The sequence below is a fragment of the Acinonyx jubatus genome, chromosome A2 (genome assembly GCF_027475565.1).
Source record: "Acinonyx jubatus isolate Ajub_Pintada_27869175 chromosome A2, VMU_Ajub_asm_v1.0, whole genome shotgun sequence".
Classification (NCBI taxonomy): Eukaryota; Metazoa; Chordata; class Mammalia; order Carnivora; family Felidae; genus Acinonyx; species Acinonyx jubatus.
Window position 1 is genome coordinate 75889165 of NC_069383.1, and position 25678 is coordinate 75914842.

The 25678-nt window shown below is 38.2% G+C and overlaps 1 protein-coding gene across 1 annotated transcript; it reads left to right on the top strand.

The window, feature by feature from the left end:
* Positions 1 to 696: 696 nt before the first annotated feature.
* STEAP4 (STEAP4 metalloreductase) lies at positions 697 to 25296 on the top strand. The gene is made up of 5 exons (XM_027071838.2): positions 697 to 906; positions 17282 to 17739; positions 18380 to 18907; positions 20456 to 20620; positions 22228 to 25296. Exons 2-5 carry the CDS (start codon positions 17284 to 17286, stop codon positions 22513 to 22515), a joined length of 1437 nt encoding a protein of 478 aa, XP_026927639.1. The 5' UTR covers positions 697 to 906; positions 17282 to 17283; the 3' UTR covers positions 22516 to 25296.
* Positions 25297 to 25678: the final 382 nt, after the last annotated feature.

The following is a 25678-nucleotide window of genomic DNA, read 5'->3' on the forward strand; positions in this document are numbered from 1 at the left end:
AAGTGCTGGGAACAGGCCTCCATGTGGCTGAACATCTGGATCTTGACAAGTATGCCATGGAACTTAAGACCAGATGGCTTGGCAAGAGACAGATTAGGAGATTCTAGGTTCTAAACTGCAGAGTTTGAGGGGTGCTTTGCCCCATAGGTTACCATGACTAATTAAATCTTAAACCCCCATAGCTGTAGTTTCTGAGCTCCTCCTATATAGGAAGACATATCAATCCCATTTGCATGTATATAATTATGCAATATATATTATTGCATATTATTATGTAATATTATCTAGCTATAGATCAACAAGGCATCCACATCATCATCCCTCTTTCTTTCAGCTTCTTTTGAACGACTTAATCTACCTAAATGAAAACCTCCTAATTCAAGATCAAGTTATGAGCCCCATGAGAACCCAAGGTTTCCAGACAGAGGGGAAAGATGTCACCTTTTACTCTGAATTGAGACAAAATGGCAGCAAGAGAAATGCCTGGAAGCCTAGACCAGGTAGTGTTTTCCCAGCTACTCAGAGTTGTCTGGCTCCTTCGGGAGAGGGATCCGAGCCTCCCTAAATTTCAATCTGCCTGGAATGCAGATTCCACGGGCTCTGGGGAAAACCCTTGAAAACCCCGCAGGCTGATACCAGCAGCAACATCTGCAGCAACGGCCACAGTGGCAGCACAGGAAGTTCTGGTTTTTCCAGTTGCCCGGGATTCCCAGTTTGAACGCTTCCTGGAAACGCTTTCTTCACCGCTTATCTTTCGAAATCTAGCGGGCCCTCCCTCCTCTCTCTGGCCTCTTATACGAGCGAGAGGCGCCACCCGCAGCCCGGAGCTGTGAGCTGACCCCCGGCGCTCCCTGCTGCAGCTGCGCCTGACCGTGGCCGCCTCGCCTCAAAAGCACTTCCTAGCAGGTGGGTCCCTGTAGCCCGCTACTGCCTCGTACTTTTCGCCGCGCGGCTCCCCTCCCTTATCTGCTTCAGCCCACCTCGAGCCCCTACTTCCAAGACCCCACTCTCCAGCCCGAAAGCACCTGGAAGAAAGTGCTGGCAAACTCCGCGCCGCGCCCCCCCTACCCCCGCGCCCCTCTCCAAGACGGGCCATCCAAGGGTGTCCCGCGATGAGTTAAGCAATTCAGCAAGCATCTATTTTCCTGGAGTTTTATCGCCCATCTCTACCCCAGGGTGCAGAGAAACCTGAAGACTTAGGGTTTATATTCCTCTATCTTAACTTCTGGATGAGAGCGGTTTTGTGGCGCTCACCAGGAAGGGCGCCTGGAAGAATGTGGCTTTGGCAATCTCCGCAGTCTCAGATCTTCACCAGGAGCTGAAATGTGTGCCGAGATCTGCAACCACTTCCGTCCTTGATCTCGATTTAAACTCCCTCTTTTGTAATTTAGCGATTGCTTTTCCAGAGAAATACTGTTGGAAAAAGTAATTTATTGTGAAGAATAAATAAATCTCTGTTTCCCAGTTTGTCCAGAGGCAGCTAGAAGGTAGTTCCCCTCCCTCCCTGGATGGTAATTTAGGAACTTTTTAAAAAGATGACTGGTGTCATGAAGGGGAGCTGGACGGAGAATAGGGGAGGGAGGTTGGAGAATTCTATTCCTAGTTCTAACTAGAAGCTCACCACCTCAGCCTCATTTTCCACATACGTAAAATAAAAGGCTCTTGGACCAGATGATCGACAGGGTCCAACACTTTACCAAGGTGAAAATCAATGACTAAAGATGCTTGCTGGTTTGAAATATATAGAAAATCTCATTAATGCAGTAAGTATAACCAAGGAATTACTTTCTTCATACTAATGCAAGTTTCAGTGTTGTAGGGAAACTACCCAGTTTTGGAGTGTCTCTTCCCACACAAGTATCTTAGACTTCTAACACATTTATCATTCAGAGAATACTCTCAGCTTTCAAAACCATTCTTCAGCCTTGCTCTGTGAGAATGTCCTATTCCCTATAAATGGCAGTCATATAAATGTCACTCACATGAAAGAACATTTTTTCTGATTCAGTAGGTGTAATTTTATGAAATGGCACATTTATTTGAAGCAGTAACTTTTTTGAGATATGGCCTTTTGCAAGGCCCGGAGTTTTTCAGAATGCTGTGATTTAGCACAGAATGAAATTCCGCCTGCATGCATTCTACCTGCGTGGCAAACATTGCCAACCCAGAAAACCTATTTATCAGGCTTTGGGGTTGTAAAGTAAATGGTACATGTGTATAGAGAAATTGGGTCAGAGCACTTTCTCCATTGGCAACATTTATGGCTCTGCAGAAGTTCACAGAGCAACTTCATGTTCAGAAACCGATGTGTACAAGACCTGACCCCTAACTCGAAAACAATTTCCAGACTTCTGTCTTGCTTCAGCTTACTAACTGTTGTTAGAAGTAACCAAATAAAAGTTTATAAGCCTGTTAATAAGTTGAAAACCCTGGGCCTTGAGCCTTGTTCTGAACAGTTTTAAGAAAAATAGATTCATTTGTCGTAGAATTTCAAAATTGAAGAAACCCTGGGCAGTCACTCTGCATTTCACGATCTCCTGAAGGACCACCCCTACATCATTCCACCATTGTTAATGCCCTTATTAAAAGGACATAGATTCTCCTTTTAAAATCTCCCAAGTAGCTGATTCTGTGGTCACCCTTGGAAACACAGTCCAGTGTTTCGTGATCCTCACCATCTGGTTCTTTTTATAAGTCACTTAGATCTGTCGTCAACTGCTATTTAAAAATCATTTCCTTTTAAAATCTTAAGAAGGCTAAAAAGCTACTGGCAAATAGATGTACATAATCACCCTTCAAACTTGAAGACTTGCTAGGGTACCTTTTTGGTAGTTTCCCCTGAGTTGTCCTCTGAGAAGGAGGCCATTTGCTAAGTCTCTGTACCCACATCTACCTATAATTCTTACTGTAAGATTCTACACGGGCTACAAATAATGTGGTTTTCTGGGTGGGAGCATTTTTTTGAAGTTACATTTATGCCATAAATAACAGAAATAAGATTTACAAAGACAAGAGCTCTGAAGTCACCTGTTTGTTTCTGTTCTTTGTAAGTCCAAAGAGAATGGGTCATTAGTCAATTATGAAGACTTTCTGAGCAGTTCTGCATGATGTTAAGTAGTTAAGCCTACTTGAGACATTTTGAATGACTTTTCAAAATGATTTGAATTAACACTTGTTCTTTTGTTGAGAAGAAATCAGTCCTGGAAGGAACAAAGGTGATGAATAACTAAAGGATAATTAATGCTTAAAACAATGTATGATAAGAAAACATACTTGGCCTATATACATAAACAGTTTGTTTTTCCAAAACCATTAAGGAAAAGAGAACAAAGGATGCTTGTACTTTATGGAGATCATCTTTCCGAAATATACCACTACAAAAAGAATACACTCTTCTACTAGAAGAACTATTTCCATTCTAACTAGGCAAGACATTGACATCCTAATCCAAATCCTTCTCCACAATGTTCTAGAAGAGTTTATTAAACCATGTGAGAGAGATCTTACCACATTGTACTTTGACAGTCACATATTTCTGAAAAGTTATTTTGAGAGAAATATGTTTCTTTTAAATGTAGATTGTATGAGCAGTTCTAATGTCAGGCTGAAGCAAAGTTCAATTTTCATCTTAAAAGGAAAAAAGTGTGTGCGAAGGGTAATTTTGAAAAGTTAGGACCTATAATTCTGAATAAAAAGAAACCTAAGAGGTAACAATATAACTACATAGTACACCTCCTAGAGGGTTATTAGAACCCAAACTAGGTAGTCTCTTTTGCCTCAGTTCCAAATACAATAGAGCAGGGGACTCCAGTGAGGTCTTCAGTGGTGACGGCACCAAAGCTGAGGAACATGAGAATATGAGGGGGCAATTAATGGTCCACACTGATTATGCATGTTTCATCTGCACCTGCTCTTTTCACAGGGTGTGGAAACAGCTTTGAGCCCAAGTTAAATAGTGGCTGAGGCAATTTTGCGCAGACTTTAGTAAACTTCCTTGTCCTGTTTCCCAGATTAACTTGTGCCCATTCTTTAACCTGGGACCCACTTTGCGCAATCCCTTACTTGGGTCCTTACACACTGTATTATAGCAGTTTGAGGATGTGTCTACGTCCTCCCCAAGAGGGAGTACAGCACAGTGCCTGGCACAGAGAGTCTGTTCAAAAAGTCTGTTGCAAACATGAAAGCCTACCAACATGTTGATAACACTGATTTTTATTTTTGGAAGATAAGAACCCTTATGGATGTAGTAGGTTCTGAGCACAGATGCCCCCTGCACTGTGCCACTTAAGGTCAAAGTGTCCAGATTTCAAACATTTGCCATTTGGGGAGAAGCATGAGATTGCTTTGTACTGTACAGTCAATATAAAATAAATAGTAGGAATTATTGTAAGTATTTTTTTAAAGGAGGAAGAAATTGCAGGAACCTTGGTGGTTCTTCTCATTAACGTTAATTTTAGTAACCCTATTATGTTGCTATACCGGGTTTCATTTAAAAAATGTGTAACTATAATACTTTAGAGTGTAATTCATTTTAAAGAGTGATCTAATAGGATTAAGGCATTTAACTGAGGCCAGGAAAATTGGAATATTGAATTTTTAAAGGTTTTAATTAGTTTAACTTAAGTAAAACATGTTAGCCTTCTTTAATACTTGAAAGCATGGTATAAGATACAAAGCCTAGTGAACAGTTCACAAGAATTAAGTTATATCAAATCATTCTTATACAAAAAAAAATTTATCATACTTCCAGTTATTTCTTCTCCATTACCTAAGTACTAAAATGATTTCTTCATCCTATTCAATTGCTCTGACTTGGGTGGTATCGGAAAGGGGAGGATGTTGAGGAGAAAGCAGTTAGCAGCTTGGCAAATGGTTTGATTCAGTTGATAATGAAAGCGTATCAATTGCCTCTGGTTTTCCTAGACTAAGATCCCAAATTGTGCATTCTTGAAGCATATCTGAAAAATGGAAAGATACGTGTTTGGGGATAGCAGTACACAAAGAGGCTCCTGTCTGTATCTCCCCCAGGAAAGCAGGAATTACTTTCCCATTTCCACGGTCACATGCAATTCTTGGGAATGGGGGCGGGGGGGGGGGAGGTGTGGGAAAGGTAGGGAAAGAGCCAATGGGGTGCTGGTAAATGGCTCTCTGAGAAGAAAAAAAAAAAAGTCCTGATTTATCACATTTGCTGATTTCCATGGCATGAAGATTCCCACTGTGCCTAATGTCAAGCTCTTACCTGGCAAGCCAGCCTCTAGCCATACATACCACTGAAAAGAGCTGACATTGAAAACCGAGGAATTTAAAAGGAGCTGTCTCATTAAAGAATATTTATCAACTAGCACTGCTCTCAAGTTTGTATATCAGAGTATAACACAGGGAGGAAGGGGAGCAGTTTCAAAAGCACTTTGTCCCCTGGGGTAAGACAGGGAGCAGCTACAAGGCCAGACCTGGCCCCAAAGCTCAAGCTGATCAGTCCTGGCAAACATTAGAGGCACTCTGGCCACAGCGGAGTCCTTGCCTCTGAGAGCTAGCTTAGAAAGAGATGAAAATGGTACCCAAAAGATGAAGGAAACTATATTCCTAAGAATGTGTGAATCTCCCCTGCCCCCAGGAGATTTATTTTTTAAATGGTAAGAAGATAGACAATATGAAGCAGAATTGAGTTTCTTTTTTTTTTTTTAATTTTTTTTTAATGTTTATTTTTGAGACAGAGAGAGACAGAGCATGAACAGGGGAGGGGCAGAGAGAGAGGGAGACACAGAATCAGAAGCAGGCTCCAGGCTCTGATCCATCAGCCCAGAGCCCGACGCGGGGCTCGAACTCACAGACCGCAAGATCATGACCTGAGCTGAAGTTAGACGCTTAACCGACTGAGCCATCCAGGCGCCCCTAAGCAGAATTGAGTTTCATCAGCAGGGACTTAGGAGTGGGATCAGATCCACAGCAACACTCCTCTACCCCCAAACTAAGTTGGCAGTTATCAATACTTAGATAATTCCTCGTGGCCTCCATGCGAAGATAAATGACCATTCATAGGGAATTTACTTAAACAAAGTTCATTCAGAATTGAAATGATCAAATCACTTGCCAAATATCCCTGACCACAGTAGTCCTAGAAAAAGCAAACCCCACTAATTGACACTAACTATTAAGTGGGTTGTCGCGATCACCAAATTATCCAATAAGCAAATGCTCGTGTAGCGTGTACAAGCCAAATGCCACCTAATCAGCAAGACAGAGTTATTTTTCTGATGGTGGCAAGTCCAGTTCTGTCCTGATGCTGAATGTGTGGTAAACTACAGATTTGTAAGAAGTTGTCCAGCATTTAGAAGGTAAATAGAGGTCAAGGCAAATTAACTCAGACGTGACTAAATTCCTGACCTTGTTGTCATGAGCCCCAGGCTTTAATCAAATAAATTAACCAACCTAGTCAGTGGCTAATGAACCTACATGATAAAATTCTTGGCCAGGGAATCTTGACAGATGTGGCTGAGATCCAAATGTGAAAACATGTATTAGTAAGGTTTTTGGTTGAACGAGAATTTCATGGAGAACTTAAGTTAAAAATAAATAATTTTTTCTTTTAAAGTACAATTAAAATAGATACTAGAGGTCTGCATTTCCTTGCTGTCTTGGTAATTCATTGGGTGGCAGTGAGATGTTACTAACAGAATCATTATAGCTGCAGCACAGGCCATAGCTGGTTCTCATTATTAGCAAATCCCTATAGAACATTAACGTGAAGGTTATATAGTTATGTTCTTGTGACTTGATCAAACTGTACAGGTTAAGACTCCTGTTTCCTTTTGCATTATTCTGTTGGCCAGCGTAAAAGCTAATCATCAGTAAACTTGGTTGCTATGAGATAAATAATATTTTCTCACAAAACAATTGAAATAATTTATCAGTTTTTCAGCAACCAACCTACAGTGGTTTTTAATTGGATTAAATGCATTACATGCTAGATATCTTTTTGTCTGTGGCTATTACTAACAGAGGTACTTCTAACTACAAGGCTAAAATAAGAAATGCACTATTTTATTTTCAAATAACATGTGCAACTGAAGACTGAATGTCAAAAAAAACCAATTAATTAGAAAAATCCATTGATTATAGACATGTTACATTTTTCATAAACTGCAATCAGAAGTCTTTTTAAGCCAAGGTCTTCTGATTTTGCTACAATAATATATACCTGTCAGTAAAATAATACATGCTTAAATGTGAATATGCTTGCTTTCTCTGAAGAACTTTGATTTCACTAAATACAGAAAGAGCTCAGTGAAAAAATTGGAGGAGTTCATGTGTTAGTGGAAGGTTTTAAATTTTTTTAAAGTATGTTTTGCTTTCCATTTGTCCCTGGGATATATTAAAACAAATGCTCTAATCACAAGAAGACCGGCACCATTGCACAAGTCCCTGCTGCCCCTCTGCCTTGTGATGAAAGGAGATACTTGATTGATGGGCTTCAGCTCATTACAAATATGTTGTCAAGTCATGTAGGGCTTTCAGGCTGAAATTCAGAAGGAATAATAAAACAGAAGGAGGGACTTAAAAAAAAGTCCCTGTTTACAGGCATCAAATTAAAATGAAAAATCGTGTCACATCTTACAGAGTTTAAAAATGTTATTTGTATTCTAACTCTTTGGAAGGGGCCAAGCAAGATCCCTGGGTTTGTGTGCTACAACACCAGGGGCAGTGTATGTGTCCATTGGGGATACTACCTGCCAAAAGAATTCAAAATCTTGGATTGAACAATCGTTTCAGAATTCAAAGCTGAATTATTAAGTGGGGAAAGGTGGAGAATATCTTTAATAATGGTTTTGTCCAAATGATAAACGAGATAGTGTATGGCACCATTTGAGAGTTACTATTCAAATTCAGGAGCACTGTAGTAGATCTGTGAGGGGAATTGACCCAACAAACTTTGTGGCTCATGGAGAACATCCTGTCAAGGTTTCCTTGAGATAGGAACAAAGCAAAACCCTATCTGGCTGTCTAATACCAAACCCTGAGTCTGACTCCCTCGAGTTTCCTCTTTGTGGGTCCTGCACACTCATTCCTGCCTCTGGTTTTCATAAAAATAGGAATTCTAGGCTCTCAGACTCAGCCAATGAGTATGTGGTGGGAAAGTTGAAAAGCAGGTGAAATGTTCCTGCAAACCCTTATAACCTCATCAACACCCTACTTTCTCTCTGCCTTTCCCTTCCCTATCATCTCTCTCCAAAAAAGATAGACTTATCTTTTTTTCATTTGCAGTGGTTTTCAGCCGTGGTTCTCCTTAGAATTGATTGCTTGTTTGGGTTGGGTTTTTGTGTTGTTGTTTGTTAATACAGATGTCTGGGCTCTATCTCAGACCAATTGATTCAGAATCTCAGGGGGTGGTGCCCTAGCATTTAATAGCTACCTAGCTGATTTTAATGTATGACCAGGAAGAGAACCACTGTAGCAGACCATTAACTGAAAGCTAACAGGTAATGGTTTGCATTCTTGGCTCAAGTAGAATCATCTAGGGGAGCTGTTTTTGAAGAAGAAAATGCCCAGACTCTACCCTAGACCAGTTGACTGAGACTCTCCAAGAGTTTGATCATCAGTATGTTACAAAAGTTCTCTATGTGATCCTAATGTATACCAAGGTTGAGAACCACTACTTTCTAGTGGTTCCTTTGTATGGGTGTTTGCATTTTATAAACCTTAGTGATTCTAAGAATTCACCTTGATGGTTGAACAAAACTCTGGAAAGAGTGCCAGGAAGACATCTGTTTGTCTATACCACCACCATGGCCCCTCTCCCTGCATTCCTGTCCAAACCAAATTCAATAAATGGGTCCTTCTTTGCCTACTTATGGTTTTATCATGGTTCCCAGCACACTATTTCTATTACCCAAAATTGTGTGTTGTGATGATGATAGAGCTTTGTCTTTATAGTCCTTTTCATGATTACCTCCAAACCTTTTTCAGTGAAACATTTTTTTTTGCATTTTTAGTTTGTATAAATATGTAAAACTGGGTAAACTAAAAAAACAAGTAAGCCTTCTACTATTGTGTGCTAATATAAGATTGTATCTTTATATCAAAGAATTTACCTTAATTTGTATTTTCTATAGATTTATCAGAATAGAAGATGTAAGAGGATTCATGAAGGCTAATTTTTCCTTTCAGGGCTCTCTGCACCTGAGAGAGAGGGGAAGATTTTCTTTCCTCTTCCCATTTTTAAAATGGTCTTATATTCATAAGTATTTAAATATTTTCCTCTTCATTCTGTGAAAACATTAGGGGAAACAAATGGCCCATTTTCCAAAAGCAAGGCGACAAAGTGCCCACCTTTTAGAATGGGCATGCTTTGGGTTGTTGATCCCTGTTCTTCTTTCTAAAAGGAATGCAGAACAGGATCTATTCCAGGGCACAGAGAGGGGAGAAAGGTCAATTTGCCTCTGGCTGCTGATACACAAAGGACTTCAAAATTTTATTTTGATGTGTTCTCCAAATGAGGTCTATGCATATACAGAAATATACTGCTTAGGATAAAAAGAAGTCTATTTTACAAGTTTAGATTTGTATCTACTTATCAGATAACTGCACACTGCTATTATACTTTAATATGAATTAATATTGTAATACAGCCCGTGATTATCTCCTAAACAAAACAAATAGATTATGTTTTATTTTCAGAAAATGTCAAAAATCATTGATTTGTTAAGTATAAGCATTTAAAATATACAATTTTTTATAGCTATGGATAAGATATTACAAAAACTTATATTGAAAGGCAAAGGAACTAGAATATCTAAAACAGTTCTGAAAATTAAAAAAAAAATGAAGTGGGAAGAATGAGTCTACCTAATTTTAAGTCATCAAAACTTCATAGAATTGGCAGAGTGTAGAAACATAGATCAATGGAACAGAATAGAAAACCCAGAAATAGAGCCATGCATGTGCAGGCAACCGATTTTTGACAAAGGTACAAAAGCAATTCAATGAAAGAAGGATAGTCTTTTAAAAACTGATAGGGAAGTAATTATATATTCATAGGCAAAAAAAATGATTTAAACCTCAGACTTTGTACAAAGATTAACTCAAAATGGATAATGGATTTATACGTAAAATATAAAACTACCAAGCTTTGAGGAGAAAATATTCAAGACCAAGAGCTAGGTGAAGAATTCCCAGACATGACATGAAAAGTACAATCCACAAAAGGAAAAGGCAATATATTAAATTTAATCAAAATTAAGAACCTCTGCTCTGCGAATGACCCATCAGAATAAAAAAACAAACTACAGAGTGGGAGGAAATATTTGAAGACCACCTATCTGACCAAGGACTCATATCTAGAATATATAAAAACTCAACAGTTAAAAAAAACAAAAATCCATTTAAAAAATGGCCAACAAGATGACTTTTCAAAAACAGGACATATAGTAGCAAATAAGCAAATGAAGAAGTCCATACAATGGACCAGTAGTCAGCCATAAAAAGGAACAAACTGATACATGCACCAACTTGGATGGATCTCAAGGGCATTATGTGACGGGGAAGGGGTGGGGGGTGGGATGCCAGCACGAAAAAGTTACATTCTATGTGATTTCATTTATATTTCATTCTAAAATGACAAAATGATAGAATTAGAGAACAGACTGATGATTTCCAGGGGTTAAGAGAGCAGAGAGGGGAGTAGAGCTAGAACAGTTCTGTATCCTAATGGCGCCAGTGGATACATGAACTTACCTATGGGATAAAATGACAGAGAACTGTACACACACATTCTACCAATATCAGTTTCCCAGTTTTGATATTGTACTACAGTTATGGAAAATGTAACCCCTGGAGGAAATGAAGGATCCCCAGGAACCTCTCTTACTATCTTTACAACTTCCTGTGAATCTATAGGTATTTCAACAAAAATATTCTTTTGTTAATAGCATTGATTTGTTAGGCATAAACATTTAAAACATGCAATTTTTGTTATCTTGTTGAGACATTTCCATGTTTTTTAAAAGCTAGAATGCTCTTAAATTGGAAGTGGCCGGGCCCTCTCTCATCTCTGACCTCTAGGAGGTGATAGAAATAAAACACAAAAACCAGACAAGCCCTAACTTCCTCAAGTGAAGCCTAGTTGGAATTTCCCAGAAGAAGGCTGTCTCAGGTTCCCCATGCCTGGGCTGGGATCTGCAGACAGAGGGAGATGACGGGCAACACTCTACATGACCCACACCTAGTCCCGCTCCATGCCTTACACGCACGCACATGAGTGCACCCATGCGCAGGCACACAAGCTTCTCTGGTGGCTGCTACCATGGCCCTTCCAAGTCATCTTCGCCACCTTTGCATCTGTGCTGTTGGTTACCAATCTCTTAATCTATATGAATGCCCAGTGGGGTCACTTTACCTGTCTTGGCCTTCATCTCAAGGAGCCTCTGAATGATTTTCCAATCCAGGGGGTATTCTTGTGTTTCCTGTGACAGAACTGAAGTGTGTAAAGAGCAGAAGGAAAAAGAAATCACTATGTTATGTTTTAACTATCTTAACTCTACTTTCCCTTAATACCTCTGCTTCCTGTGTAACACATTTCTTATTTTCTTTGTTCCTTCCATCCTACATCTAAAAGTAAAATAGGATTAGGAAACTTTTTAAGTGGCATAAGAAATCTTACTAGCTCCAGAAACCCACGTTTACACACGGGAGCTATTTTGAGTTACAAATGGTAAGAAATGGGCGTAACTTCCTTTTTTATATAATACCTTCTCTAAAACGAACCCTCAACTTGATCTCCCTTGTGGTTTCAATTATGCCTACATCTCCTTTTTATGAACTCCTGTCATTGGAATTTTTTCCAAGAGTTCAGAATTAAATTCTTCCAAAGAATTAATAACTTTATTTTTCACATGTTTTTTCATCATCCCAGTTATGGTAACCTGAGACCTGATCTTTTTTGCTTTTTCCATGAAAACAAACAATAACCAAACTGTTGTATTATCCTGGATTGATTGGCAAGCAGAGGCTGTGACAAAGGTATGCATGCAGAATTTACTAGGGAAGTGATTCCAAGGAGCGGAGTGAAGAGCAAGGGGCATAAACTAGGAACGTGAGAAAGATGGCAGGAGAGAGCCTTAATTTGGCCACTGCTAAGGAGGAGTGGTGCTGTATTCTTCTGTGGCTTTCTGAGGAGCCTTATAAAATGTGTCAGAACTGCGTGCCAGAAGATGAAAGGGTCAGCATTTATCCAGGGGACCACATCCTCCATTGGGCTATGGTGGCCCCATGGGTCATATGTGTCTGAATGCTAAGCAGGTACAGGTATCAGAGAAACCTCAGGACAAGAATGAAGAGGGTCCCCAAAGTGGGTCCCCAAAGCGAGCCTCTGATAGGCAGTGGAAGTTCAGCAGAGCTCCATTACTGCCCAATAACTAAAAGTAGAACCAGGAAGATTTGAAGAGGAGCTCAAGATGTGGCCACCAAATTACCAACCTTATATCTTCTATAACTTGATAAGGAGTAACTAATTGCCCTACTTCTTTCTAAATCAATCAGTGATATTTTAATACCTCCTTACCATCTTTGTACCTCCAATTTGCCCAGTAATATCTCTGAAGGTTTAAGACTAAAAATATTTTTTTAAGGTTATTTTCAGAGAGACAGAGCACGAGCAGGGAGGGCAGGAAGAGAGAGAGAGAGAGAGAGAGAGAGAGAGAGAGTCCCAAGCAGGCTCTGCAGGGTCAGTGCAGAGCCCAGTGTGCATTTCGAACTCGTGACCTGAGCCAAAATCAAGAATTGGACGCTTAACCAACTGAGCCATCCAGGTGTCCCAAGAGTGAAAATAATTTTAATGTTTGGTGTAACAACCCAAGTGTGTTACACTAGATTGTTAAGCTGCACTTTAAGAGGAAAATATTAAAATAAAATATGAAAGAATTACAAATGAGAGAAATTCACACTTGAACTGTTTATATATCTATGTTTTGATAAATTCATATGCCCTAAAGCCATTTCACACAGGATTTTTAAGAAATAAGTGAGGAAAGCAGAAACTTCTTAAGAATTATTGAATGCTATTCCAGATAAATTGTATATATTTCCAATAATCCGTTATAGAAGCATAATTAACCCTTACTTTATAGAATTTATATAAAGGTTTCATCAATTAGGTAACTAATAGATTGGTTAATTAGAAAATTACTAAATTATTTGAATAACCTATTAATATTAGATAAGTTATTGAGCATTTTCTATATCTCAAGAACTATATTAAGATACACTAGTTCATCGAATCCTCACACTGTCTCCAAAGTAGGTACTATCAATCTCTCATTTTAAAGATGATGAAACAGAGACACCAAGAGTTTAAGTAACTTACCCAAGCTGAGAGTGGTAGTAAAAATTGGAGCAAAGAAAGAGGCATTTGGGTAGCTTAGTTGGTTAAGTGTCTGACTCTTGATCTCATCTCAGGTCTTGATCTCAGGGTCTTTTTTTTTTTTTAATGTTTATTTATGTATTTATTTTTGAGAGGAGAAAGTGCGAGCAGGGGAGGGACAGAGAGAAAGGGAGACAGAGAATCCCAAGCAGGCTCCATGCTGTCAGCTCAGTGCCTGACGTGGGGCTCAAACTCACAAAACAATGAGATCGTGACTTGAGCCGAAATCAAGAGGCGGATGCTTAACCAACTGAGCCACCCAGCTGCCCTGATCTCAGGGTCTTAATCTCATGATCATGAGTTCAAACCCTATGTTTAAGCTTCACTAAAAAAAAAAAAAAAAAAAAAAAAAAAAAAAAAAGTTGGAGCAAAACAATAGTACTGTTTATCTGATATGTTCATTTTTTTTTTTTTTTAAGTTTATGACAGGTTAGAATAAATTAAGGTAGTGGCCAAACTGCCAAAATTGAGTCTGGAATCACTCTCACTTTGCAATGATTAAGATGATTCAAGTAAGAATATGTCAATAAAGATACCATCCATCTCATTAACAGTTGCTGGTAACTTTATCAAATCTGTATTTTGCTTGCAAATGTTCATCCAAATATAAGAGATAGAAAATAATGTTAGGATAAAAGACTGGATGAAAAGTGAGGGGACAGCTATCTGACCTTCTTTGAACATACGCACAGTCTGACAGTAACTCAGGCATCATTTACCAGTTTGAGGGGTTGAGTTGTAAAAACAAGGTGTTAACTGATTAGCAATTAACCAATATAATATAAATTGCTAACCTAGTTTGCATTTGTAGATGCTACTAAAAATTTTTCAAAGGCACAGCTACGTTCCCATCTGAGAGGCCCTATATCATCTTCAGGTGCTTCCCTACATGCGGTCACAAAAGTTCAGGGTATCAGTCACCAGCTGGTTTTAAAAATGATTCAGTTGCTATGATTAATTCAGTTATTCAAAGAGTTCCTGTGGAAGCACAGGAGAGTCTTGTATGTCCTGTCCTTTTCTTCCATGACTTGTGACTACCTCCAAAGCTCTAACTGGTCTGCTTGTGATACAGGTACACATTTTTAGATAAGCTCAGGTAAGAGTATAGGTGTTTTCCACAGGCTAAATGGAAAGGGCAAATTTCTGAAATCCCATTAAAAAGGTACAAGCTTCATATGCTCTACAATCAGCATGAAAGCCACCCTGTAGGAATTAAATAGTGACTACATCTGGTTTAAAATTCCACAGCAAATCCACTGAGTGTTACTTTAAACCCACTTGGATTAAAGAAGCAATGTCTTTACAACATCCTCCCCAACTTCTCTCCTTCTCCCTTATTCTTCCCCGTTCTTATATCATAATCATTCAACTTCCTCTTCATTATGTGCCCCACACTGAGCCTGGCACACAGAGCAAACAGCTACTTCTAACACCTACAATGCACCTTTCTAATATCATTCAACAAATTGTAGCAGGAAGTGTCTAGTCCATCATAATCAATGCTCTTGTTAGCACTGGGATACGTTACAAGAAAGAAAGAAAGAAAGAAAGAAAGAAAGAAAGAAAGAAAGAAAGAAAGAAAGAAAGAAAGAAAGGAAGGAAGGAAGGAAGGAAGGAAGGAAGGAAGGAAGGAAGGAAGGGAGGAAGGAAGGAAGGAAGAAGGAAGGAGAAAGAAAGGAAAGAAAGAAAAAGAAAGAGGAAGAAAGAAGGAAGGAGAAAGAAAGGAAAAGGTCAATTGAAAATTTAAACTAAATAATAAATGTTATTTAAAATAAATAATAGGGGTGCCTGGGTGGCTTAGTCAGCTGAGGGTCTGACTCTTGGGTTTGGCTCAGGTCATAATCTCAGGGGCATGGGTTTGAGCCCCACATCGAGCTCTGTGCTGAGCATGGTGCCTGCTTGAGATTCTCTCTCTCTCTCTTAAAAATAATTAATTAATTTTGGGAAAAATTCAGTACTAAAAGAAAAAAAATATTCTAATAAAACAACCAAATTTATTTTATTACATTGGAGAAATTTGAGGACTTTGATTTGTTTTTAATTTAAATTTCACAAACTTTCAAAAAGTAACTCACATGGTTTACAACAGTATCCAACTTTAGTTTCAACTTGCATTTCTTTTATTTTGGGTAAGATTAAGATTTTTTTTGTTTCACTACATTAAAAAGTCTTTCATATCACCTTAGGATAAACAGTCAACTTATATCCTTTGCCCAATTTTCTAAAGGACAATTTTTAAAAAATATTTATTTATTTTTGAGAGACAGAGAGCATAAGCAGGGGAGGAGCAGAGAGAGAGACACACACACACACAGACTCTGAAGCATGTTCCAGGCTCCGAGCTGTCTGCACAGAGCCCGATGTGGGACTCGAACTCATGACCTCATGAGATCATGACCTGAGCCGAAGTTGGATGCTTAACTAATTGAGCCACCCAGGCTTTCCAGCAATTATTTTTTTTTATTTGTAGGAGTTAAAAATATTTTTTCCAGTTTGTTGATCTTCTTACTTTGTTTATAGTGGTTTCTGCTTTGCGGGTATTATTTATTTTTATGTAATCACATTTATTCCCTTTTTCTTTGATGGTTTCAGGAATTTATAGGAAAAGAGCCTTTCCCCTCTAAAGTTATAAAAGAAACCTCAATGTTTCCATCTAGTTCTATTATGGTTCTACATAGATAGATAGATAGATAGATAGATAGATAGATAGATAGATAAAGACAGATAATTTAAGTGTTTAATTTTTCTTCATCTAGTTCTTGTACCTGTCTTGTTATCTTAAGTTTATTCCTAAATATTTTCTCTATTTTGTTGCAACTGTAAATAGGACCCTTTCTTCTATTAAATCTTGAACTTATTTTTAATAAATGAAAAATATTGATATTAATTGGCTTCCTGAACAAGATGCTGGATTGATTTTATTACAGTACTTTTTCAGTTGACTTTCTCAAGGTTCCCAAAATTACAGTTTGATCATTCACAACTCCTTTTGACTTTCTATATCTCAAATCTTTTACTCTGGTCTAGTTGTGTTAGCTAGAATTTCCAAACAATAATAACTAAAGTGGCCAAAGCAGATAGGTTTCTCTGGCTTATGACTTTATTGGGAGTGTTTCTGGTCATTTTTTTTTTTTTTTTGTAATTCTGTTTAAGTATAATACTAATTGATTTAAGGTTGAGGGAGATATTTTGTATGTTAAAGAAATATCTCTCTGTTCCTTTTTGACTATGAATCAAAAATAAATGTCAAATTTTAACATATGTCAACTTAGCATACATAAATTTGACTGTATTTTTCTCCTTAAATCTTCTAATATATTAAGTTATATTAGTAGAGTTCCTAATATTGGATTTAAAGAACTAATCTTTATATTTATTCCTAGAATAATCCCCATTTGATCAATGCACACTTTCTCTTACCAAGCTACTGGATTCCATTTGCTAAGGTTTTATTTAGGATTTTTGTATCATAAAACATAAGTAAATAGGTCTGCAATTTCCTTACTAGTGCATCCTTTGCTAGATTTTGCTCTGAGAACTCTAGGAACTGTTAAGTGTTAGGTAAATGCAGTTATCATTGTAACACAGGTCCGTGGTTTAAAGCATCCACCAATAAGTGTCTTGGTTCTTCACTACATCTCTTTATCCAACAGAAGTTTTTCACTAATGACTTTGTTAAATGAGACACATGTGAGCATATACATGAAAATTTTTACTCTTTCCAAATTATGTGGGAATTACGCTTGAGATAATTCATGAGAAGATGAGAGCAACCCAGATGACCACTGTTTCCTGGATATGATTCTCATTAACTTTTCCAGGTTGAGCATTCATATTTTGTTGACTATTTCTGTTATTATATTTCAGTTATGGAAAAAACTTCTACAGATGCATTTCCTTTTACTATGAATTCTTCAGAAAAGCAAGAGACTGTATGTATTTTTGGAACTGGAGATTTTGGAAGATCACTGGCACTTAAAATGCTCCAGTGTGGTTATTCTATTGTTTTTGGAAGTAGAAACCCCCAGAAGTCCAGTCTGCTGCCCAACGGTGCAGAGGTCTTGAGCTACTCAGAAGCGGCCTGGAAATCAGACATCATAATCATAGCAGTCCACAGAGAGCATTATGGTTTTCTCACAGAACTAACTGAGGCGCTCAAAGGGAAAACATTGGTCGACATCAGCAATAACCTCAAGATCAATCAGTATCCAGAATCTAATGCCGAGTACCTTGCTCAGCTGGTGCCAGGTGCTCACGTAGTAAAAGCATTTAACACCATCTCAGCCTGGGCTCTCCAGTCTGGAGCACTGGATGCAAATCGGCAGGTAATATTAAATGATTACTTTATACTCAATCTTTAAAAAAGTAAATGTTTGAATGTCCACTTTCCTCAAAGATGCCAAAATATAATTACAAAACAAAATACCCACTAAACATTTCAGTTTGCTAATATGTGCCATGGATAATTTTCTTGAGCTTAATCAAGTAGTCAATTGTTGTGATTTATTTCCCACTGTCAGCACCCTCAGCTTTGAGTTTGGTTGAAGCCAATGGTGTCAGTTTCCAGAGGCCTCCTATAAATACTAAAAAGTAACACAGTTAAATTGTTGATGGATATCCTTTCCATTCCCATCGCACTGTATGAAACTGATTCCATTTATTCACTGAGATTAAAAGTAATCCCAAAGTGATATAGTACCCACAAATACAGAAGAAAAATCAAACCATCACCCTGGGAGAACCAAGTCCTATTGTGTCAGTGTGATATACTAAAACCACTCTCAATTTCAACCCTGGTACTTAACTATCCAGCACGCATGTGCAAGTTGAAAACATGTTGCTTCTATATCCTTGTTTGAAAAGCAGTTCACTACTACACGTCCTTGCTCTGCACAGTGCTTACACAGACTTTCAAAGTAATTATTAAAGAAAGAATAAGTACAAAATAAATTATTCTTAACCCAGGTGTTCGTCTGTGGAAATGACAGCAAAGCCAAGCAAAGAGTAATGGATATTGTTCGTACTCTTGGACTTACTCCAATGGATCAAGGATCTCTCATGGCAGCCAAAGAAATTGAAAACTACCCCCTGCAACTGTTTCCAACGTGGAAGTTCCCCTTCTATTTGTCTGCCTTTCTGTGTGTCTTCTTCTTTTTCTACTGTGTTATAAGAGATGTAATCTACCCCTATGTTAATGGCGGGAAAGATAGCACATTTCGCATGGCTATTTCCATTCCAAATCGTGTCTTCCCAATAGCAGCACTTACACTGCTTGCCTTGGTTTACCTCCCGGGCGTTATTGCTGCCATTCTGCAACTGTACCGAGGTACAAAATACCGCCGATTCCCGGACTGGCTTGACCATTGGATGCTTTGCAGAAAGCAGCTTGGCTTGGTGGCACTGGGATTTGCCTCCCTTCACGTCCTCTACACACTAGTGATTCCTATTCGATATTATGTACGATGGACAATGAAAAACAGAACCATTACCCAGGTAAATCTCTACTCATTTGTATTCTCCAGTTCCTTAAAGCAAAGGGAAATCTTGCTACATCATATTCCACTTCACAATTATAGAAAATCACTCTTCTATCTTTTTTTTTCTTTAATGTTTATTTATTTATTTATTTTGAGAGAGGGGGCAGGAGCAGAGAGAGAGTGAGACAGAGAATCCCAAGCAGGCTCTGCACTGTCAACACAGGACCTGACACAGGGCCGGAACTCACGAACCATGAGAACATGACCTGAGCTGAAATCAAGAGTCAGACAGTTAACCGACTGAGCCACCCAGGTTCCCCAAACCATCTTTATTTTTTTTTTTTTTAATGTAGACTATAGTTCCTGTTTGGGGTTTTCTTTGTTTTGGTTTGGTTTGGGGTTTTTCTGAGTTTGGGTTTTAGGGTTTTGTTTTTGTTTTTTTTTTTTAATGAATTTGGTTGAGATCTCATAAAACTAGTGAGAATGAAAGTTAGATTCCCAGGTTCGCTTGGGTGCGGATGTGTACTTGCAGGATTCACTGGGATACCGGCAAACTGGCAGATTTGGAGGCTCAGGAAACCTAATAACACTTACTTGAATTCCTTAGGGAAGGAGAGCAGTCAAGAAATGTAAACCAATGAGTTTTCAAGCTTCTCTTGTTGTGCATGCTACTTCCTCTTGGAAGTCGAAACCAACCATCTTACAAAAGTAAGGGGACTGTTCAAACCTCTGTCACAGGAAGGTAAACAAATTCACAAAAGGGTGCTTATACCTCCACTAATGTTTGACTTGCAGAAAGCCATCCTCAAAAACTAGAAAATTACAAAATTTTGAGCAAATGTCAAATACTATTTTCTGCATAGTGAACAATTCAGAGAGAATCAGCTCAGAGAGTCATAAAGCAATCCCAGAGGAAGTGTTATCCACCCGTTCTAGTTTGGAAGTAATTGGTTTTGATCAATCTTACTGAAGTCTCAAAGTTTCTTAGTCAGTAACTCATTGATGGTACTTCTGTGGATTTCTCTACATTATTTCTCAAATACATAGGATATTCTTAGGTAACAGTCCCATTTAAAGGGCCTGGATTTTCTCAGTCTGTGGTATGGGCAGACTTGATGCTATATTATGACATAATAAACATGAAAGAATCCAAACGTTGTGTTTGTGAATAATCAGCATATAAAGCAGATGAACAGAATCCAGATATAATCATTTGAGAACATCAAGTTTTGCTTGAGGAACAAGAAGCCACATGGTAAAGAAGGTTTAAGTAAATGTTTACTTTGTTTTAGAATTTATAGGGTCAATTAAAACCTGCTACACAATTCCTAGAGTCAACTATATAATAAAGTCCCAGCAGAACCAATTACTTTTTCTACCAAGAAATATCATTTCCAAGTACATATTTCTCTATAGTTATTTTCAAGTGATTATTAAGAAATACATACAATTTGTCCTGAGCAAATATAGTATGCAGAGGTATTTTTCACTCCCCTTAAAAGTCTGGGCAGTTTGTAAAAAAAAAAAAATGTAATTTTTAAAAATTGATAATAATTTTTCTTAGGCAACGGCAAAGAGAGAAGATCCATTTAGCACCTCTACTGCCTGGCTTAGTGATTCATACGTAGCTTTGGGAATCCTTGGATTTTTCCTGTTTGTACTCTTGGGAATCACTTCCTTGCCATCCGTTAGCAACACGGTCAACTGGAGAGAGTTCCGATTCGTCCAGGTAACGACTTCAAGATATAATCTACTTTATATTGCAAAATAAGTCTGGCTTTACAAATATTTTCATTTTTCTCTCATACGATGTACAGATTTTCATTATGCTCCTTCACTTCCACCGCAGTGTCACAAAAATAGCAAGTGAAACACGTTCAAGTCCAAAAATGCTAAACTCTGGTACCAAAAGGCATTGCATAATAGTTTTATTTCCTAGCTGGGCATCACATGCCAAGACTGCTGACTACTCCTAGAGCCATAGGTGTGAGTATAGAGTGAAGAGCACCAATAACTATTAAACGTTGTGTGTAGGGATATGCTAGGCACAAGTTGAAGAGAAACCCAAAGACAAAATTTCTACTTCTGATATCTGCCTTCTAATAAGGACATATTGATACAAAAAAGGCATATATTAAACTCAACTTTAAAACCACCAAAGCAAGGTTTGTTAGACTGTCATACCAGACTCAGTGCGGGTCTATACAAGGGAGAATTGGTTTTGCCCACATACCAACCACCAGACACCTCACTAAAAGCAGTTAGTTACTATTCTTATAGACCAGTAGTCCTCAAAGTGTGCTACCTAGAACCTCAGCATCACCTGGGATCTTATTAGAGACACAAGTCCCCAGGCTCCACGCAGACCAAATGGATCAGAAACTCTAGAGGTGTGGCCCAGCAATGTGTTTTAACAAGCCTTCCAAATTATTCTGATGCATGCTCATTGTGAATCAGTGTAATAGAAAAGACCATTAGTAACTGGAATTGGATTTGAATTTTATAAAACTATTTGAATTTCTGAAAGTCTTGCAGTTTCTCCCAGAGAACAAATGCAGTCAACATTTTCTCATGTTAACACCTTTAGTCAAGGCCATTAAGACAGAAATAAACATTGAGCTTTAGAATTTAGGCCAAAACAAACAAACAAAAGTAAAGTTTGCTAATTGTTCTTTACTGCAATAGAAATTAGCTAGCATCTGCTTTTAGTCTGTAACATAAACTAATGTGGTGCTTCTTAAGGACATACTGTCTTAGCATCTCTGGCCTCCAGAAAAGTTGATCAAGGAAAGAGTTTCACCACTGGGGAAGAAGCCACAGTATATTACTTATTCTAACTCAAAAAAGTTTACTTCTGGAAAACTTTCCCATCTAGCCAGGTTAAGATGAAACCACCACTTAATCCCTTCACCTATTTCACCCATCCCAGGAATGAAAAGTACAGGGAATATAGTCAATAATATTGTAATAAAATAGTGTGGTAACAGCTGGTCCTACACTTGTCATGGTGAGCAGTACAAAACATGGAATTGTCAAATCAATACGTTGTACACCTGAAACTAATATGACATTGTATGCCAACTATACTTCAAGAATAAAATTTTTTTAAAAAAGGATGAAACCACCATATCATTTATAAGCACAATATTTTTTAAATGAAATATTTATCAACCTGAAGGAGGGTTAATGTCTTCTCCAGTACTTAGCAGAGTGTTCTAAATATTACAGACGTCAAAGGTTTGTGGTTGGTAATAAATATCCTGCGTTGGCTTAGAGTGTTTCATTTTAAAATATAAATATAGTGTTAATGTACATATTCTTTTCTTGCTTATCCAGTCCAAACTGGGTTATTTGACCCTGATCTTATGCACAGCCCACACCATGGTGTATGGTGGCAAGAGATTCCTCAGTCCTTCGAGTCTCATATGGTACCTTCCTTCAGCCTACGTGATAGCACTCATCATTCCCTGCATCGTGCTGGTGATCAAGTTCATCCTCGTCCTGCCATGTATAGACAAGACCCTTACACGGATCCGCCAGGGCTGGGAGAGGAATGCGAAACCGACATTGAATGGAGAAAGATATTTAAAGCAAAGTTCAGTCCACCTGGACTCTGAACTGTAGTAGTGTATATTTAGAGAAGACTACGTAATGGGAACAGTTAAGAAGCCATTTTTCTCCCACCATGACCTGAAGTTTGTTAACAGAGAAGGAGCTGTTGCCTGACTTTAAGAACTTGACAGATAGGAATAGAACACCAGTAAATCTCAGGTTAGTGATGAATCTGTGTAGGTCCCTGCCTCTCTTTTTCCCAGAGGCAGCAGGGCTGAGGTCATGGTTATCTTTGTGGTTTCACACTAAAAAGTTGTTTTGTCATGGGCAATGTGCATGACCTAATGTCTTGCAAAATCCAGGGGAAGTACAGCAACTTCCTTCTCTGGGTCAAGGGGCTGAGTGGAATGAAAAAGAAAACAGTAAGATGGTGGCCACTGATAAAGGCTTTCTGAGGTATGTCTGAAAAGGAGGACCAATGAAGTGAAAGGAATGAGAATTTTTCTTATTGTTCTTTGCAAGTGAAGGTGGTCAAAAATATTGCCATAGTGAATTCTGTAGTTAAATGTGCTCTTTGATTTTGCTTTTGCCAACATGGATGTGTACTGTGGAGAACCATTGTATAATACAACAAATAATTTCACAATTGATTGGAAGTAACCATGGGTTGGATATATGCAAGTCTATTACTGTTGTCGTAAGATCCTTCCTTTACAAGGAATAAGTACAGGGAAGATTGAGTTACAGTTGAGAGATATCCACTTGGATTTTCTCAGTGTACAACAAGCAAGGAAGGGTTGATAAAACCCTTGCACGAAAAGTTCACATAAACCAGAATTTTAGACAGCAAGCTACATAAATTTTGTAAAGCTGCACTATACTATAAGGTATGTATGATTTAGATATTGTGGTATGCTTTGTGAATACTATATTCCAAATATTGGTCAATACTAATCATCTATGAAATGAATTTCTAGTATAAAAAAAGTGTCTTCTCTAATTCTCAAGGCTTATATAATTTTAAGCAGTGACGTTAAATGAATAATGAAAGTATAATTTTGACAAATGCATAGATGAGAGAGAATTATGTAAAATCTTAGGGTAGGGAGGCATGAACAGTAGCTGAAATATAAGACTTGGTTCTTTCTCAAATCTTTGTTGTAATGCAGATGGTTTGCTCTATCTTTCCTGTGCTGATAATACCATTTCCAAGATGACTTTCCACAGGATTAGCCTTCCTGGCTCATGCATGAAGCTGAAAGGGGCCTTAGGCACCCACTTCCCACAAAATGAAATAACCCAAAGGCTTTGGGCTTGACGTTTTTCTGCCTACTCCATTCTTTCTGTTTTAACTTTTATTATCATATATTCTACATGATGCAAAATGATTAAAATATATTAAAATATCACCCACCATCCAGGAGATTTTTCTATGAAACTTTTTGAAAATAGTTTTATCTATACTGTATATTCAACTTCACATCCTCCCTTTTTCACTTAATATATCAGTGGTTTTGTTCTCTTACTTACATGGTATATGTATATTATTAATGGCTGCATTAATATTACATCAAATGGGCACTTATTTAACCAATGCGCTAATTAAACATGTAGGTTATATCTGTTTTTTACTAAAACAAATAACATTTCAGAATACCTTAGCACTTATAACTTTTTTCCATACTTTAAATTATTTCCTTGGAATACTTGCCAAGAATTGGGATTATGAAATTAAAGAACTTTTTTAATGCTTATTTATTTTTGAGAGAGAGACAGACAGACAGAGCATGAGTAGGATAGGGCAGAGAGAGAGACAGAGACAGAATCCTAAGCAGGCTCCAGGCTCTGAGCTGTCAGCACAGAGCACAGTGCAGGGCTGGAACCCACAAACCACTAGATCATGACCTGAGCTGAAGTCAGACACTTAACTAACTAAGCCACCCAAGAGCCCCAGATTTTGTTTTTTATATCAGTTTGTGTTCCCTGAGAAGGCACACAGAATGCATGCTCCATTAATTTATCTTTGATTCACTCAAGCAAGGTTACAAAAAACCTGGAAAACTGTGAGCAGAGCTGAGGTGTGTGGCACTGACCCTAGAGCATCAGTGGGAAAGACTGAGAAAATGTCATTACTCATCTACTCTGTTTTGTGCAAAACAACTGAGTGTTCTAGGGTTGGAGCCTGCTCTTTGTCTAGAGAATGGTTGCTTCAAAATTAAATACTATCCAGTATAAATACTTTATACTGATATAAAGAAAACCTCTGGGGTTAATCATGCTTTTTGGTATGTTTTTACTTGATCATAGTGCATCACTAAAAATAGAAAATGACACAACTTGGGGAGGGGGGGAAGCTGCCTAGAGTAAAACTCTACTTTTATAACCTAGTAAAAATGTTCTGCCTATGTAGTTAATAAAAGCCATCCATGAAGCCAGAAGTTAAAGAACACATCCAGTGGTTTTGGTGTAACAGTGCGTTGCTAGGCCTGACCCTCAGCTTCAACTACAAGGGTCCCCAGCCCCACCGGTGGACCAGAGAAGCCAATTTCCTCCTTTCATCCCTCTCAACATCCCTTTTCCCCAACCATCAAACCAACTTGGCCATCCTAACACAGCTGACTCCTCCAGTTCACCTAGGGTTGGAAAGAATGAGTTTGGAGCAGACGAAAGTAGCAAACTATATTCCTTTTAACAGGTCCAGACCGTTTTACATAAAAAAGTTAGACTAAACTTCACTGTATTCTAGGAAAATTTTTATTGAGCTCATAAACATTTTGTTTTTGTATGTCTGCCCCATGTTAAGGGATGACTGCTTTTGTAAATTTGCACTCATTAAATGTCATTTTAAAAATACATTCCAGGTTTGTTTAATTCTGGTTTTGACTCATTAGCATTTCAAAAGGAAAAAAAAGGCAAGAAAAGGTTGGAAGGATTTAAATCACAGTAGTTCTGGCATCTGGAAGTAAAAATACCTCCTTTCAGGCATAAGGAAAAGGAGAGGCAGGACATGGGCTTTAAAGCACATTAACAGATTTGCAGCTTTGTGCAATATATGCTTGAGCTCATCAGTGGGTGCACTGCAATACCCTATGCATTTCAATTTTACCCTCAGAGAGGCGAGAGCATCAGCTGGCCAAACAGGGGTAGGGGTATATTGTCCCACACCAGATTTCAGTTAGAAGTAGAAAACAAAATGCCTTTCTTCCTCCAGGTAGATGCCACCATGGCGGGGCTA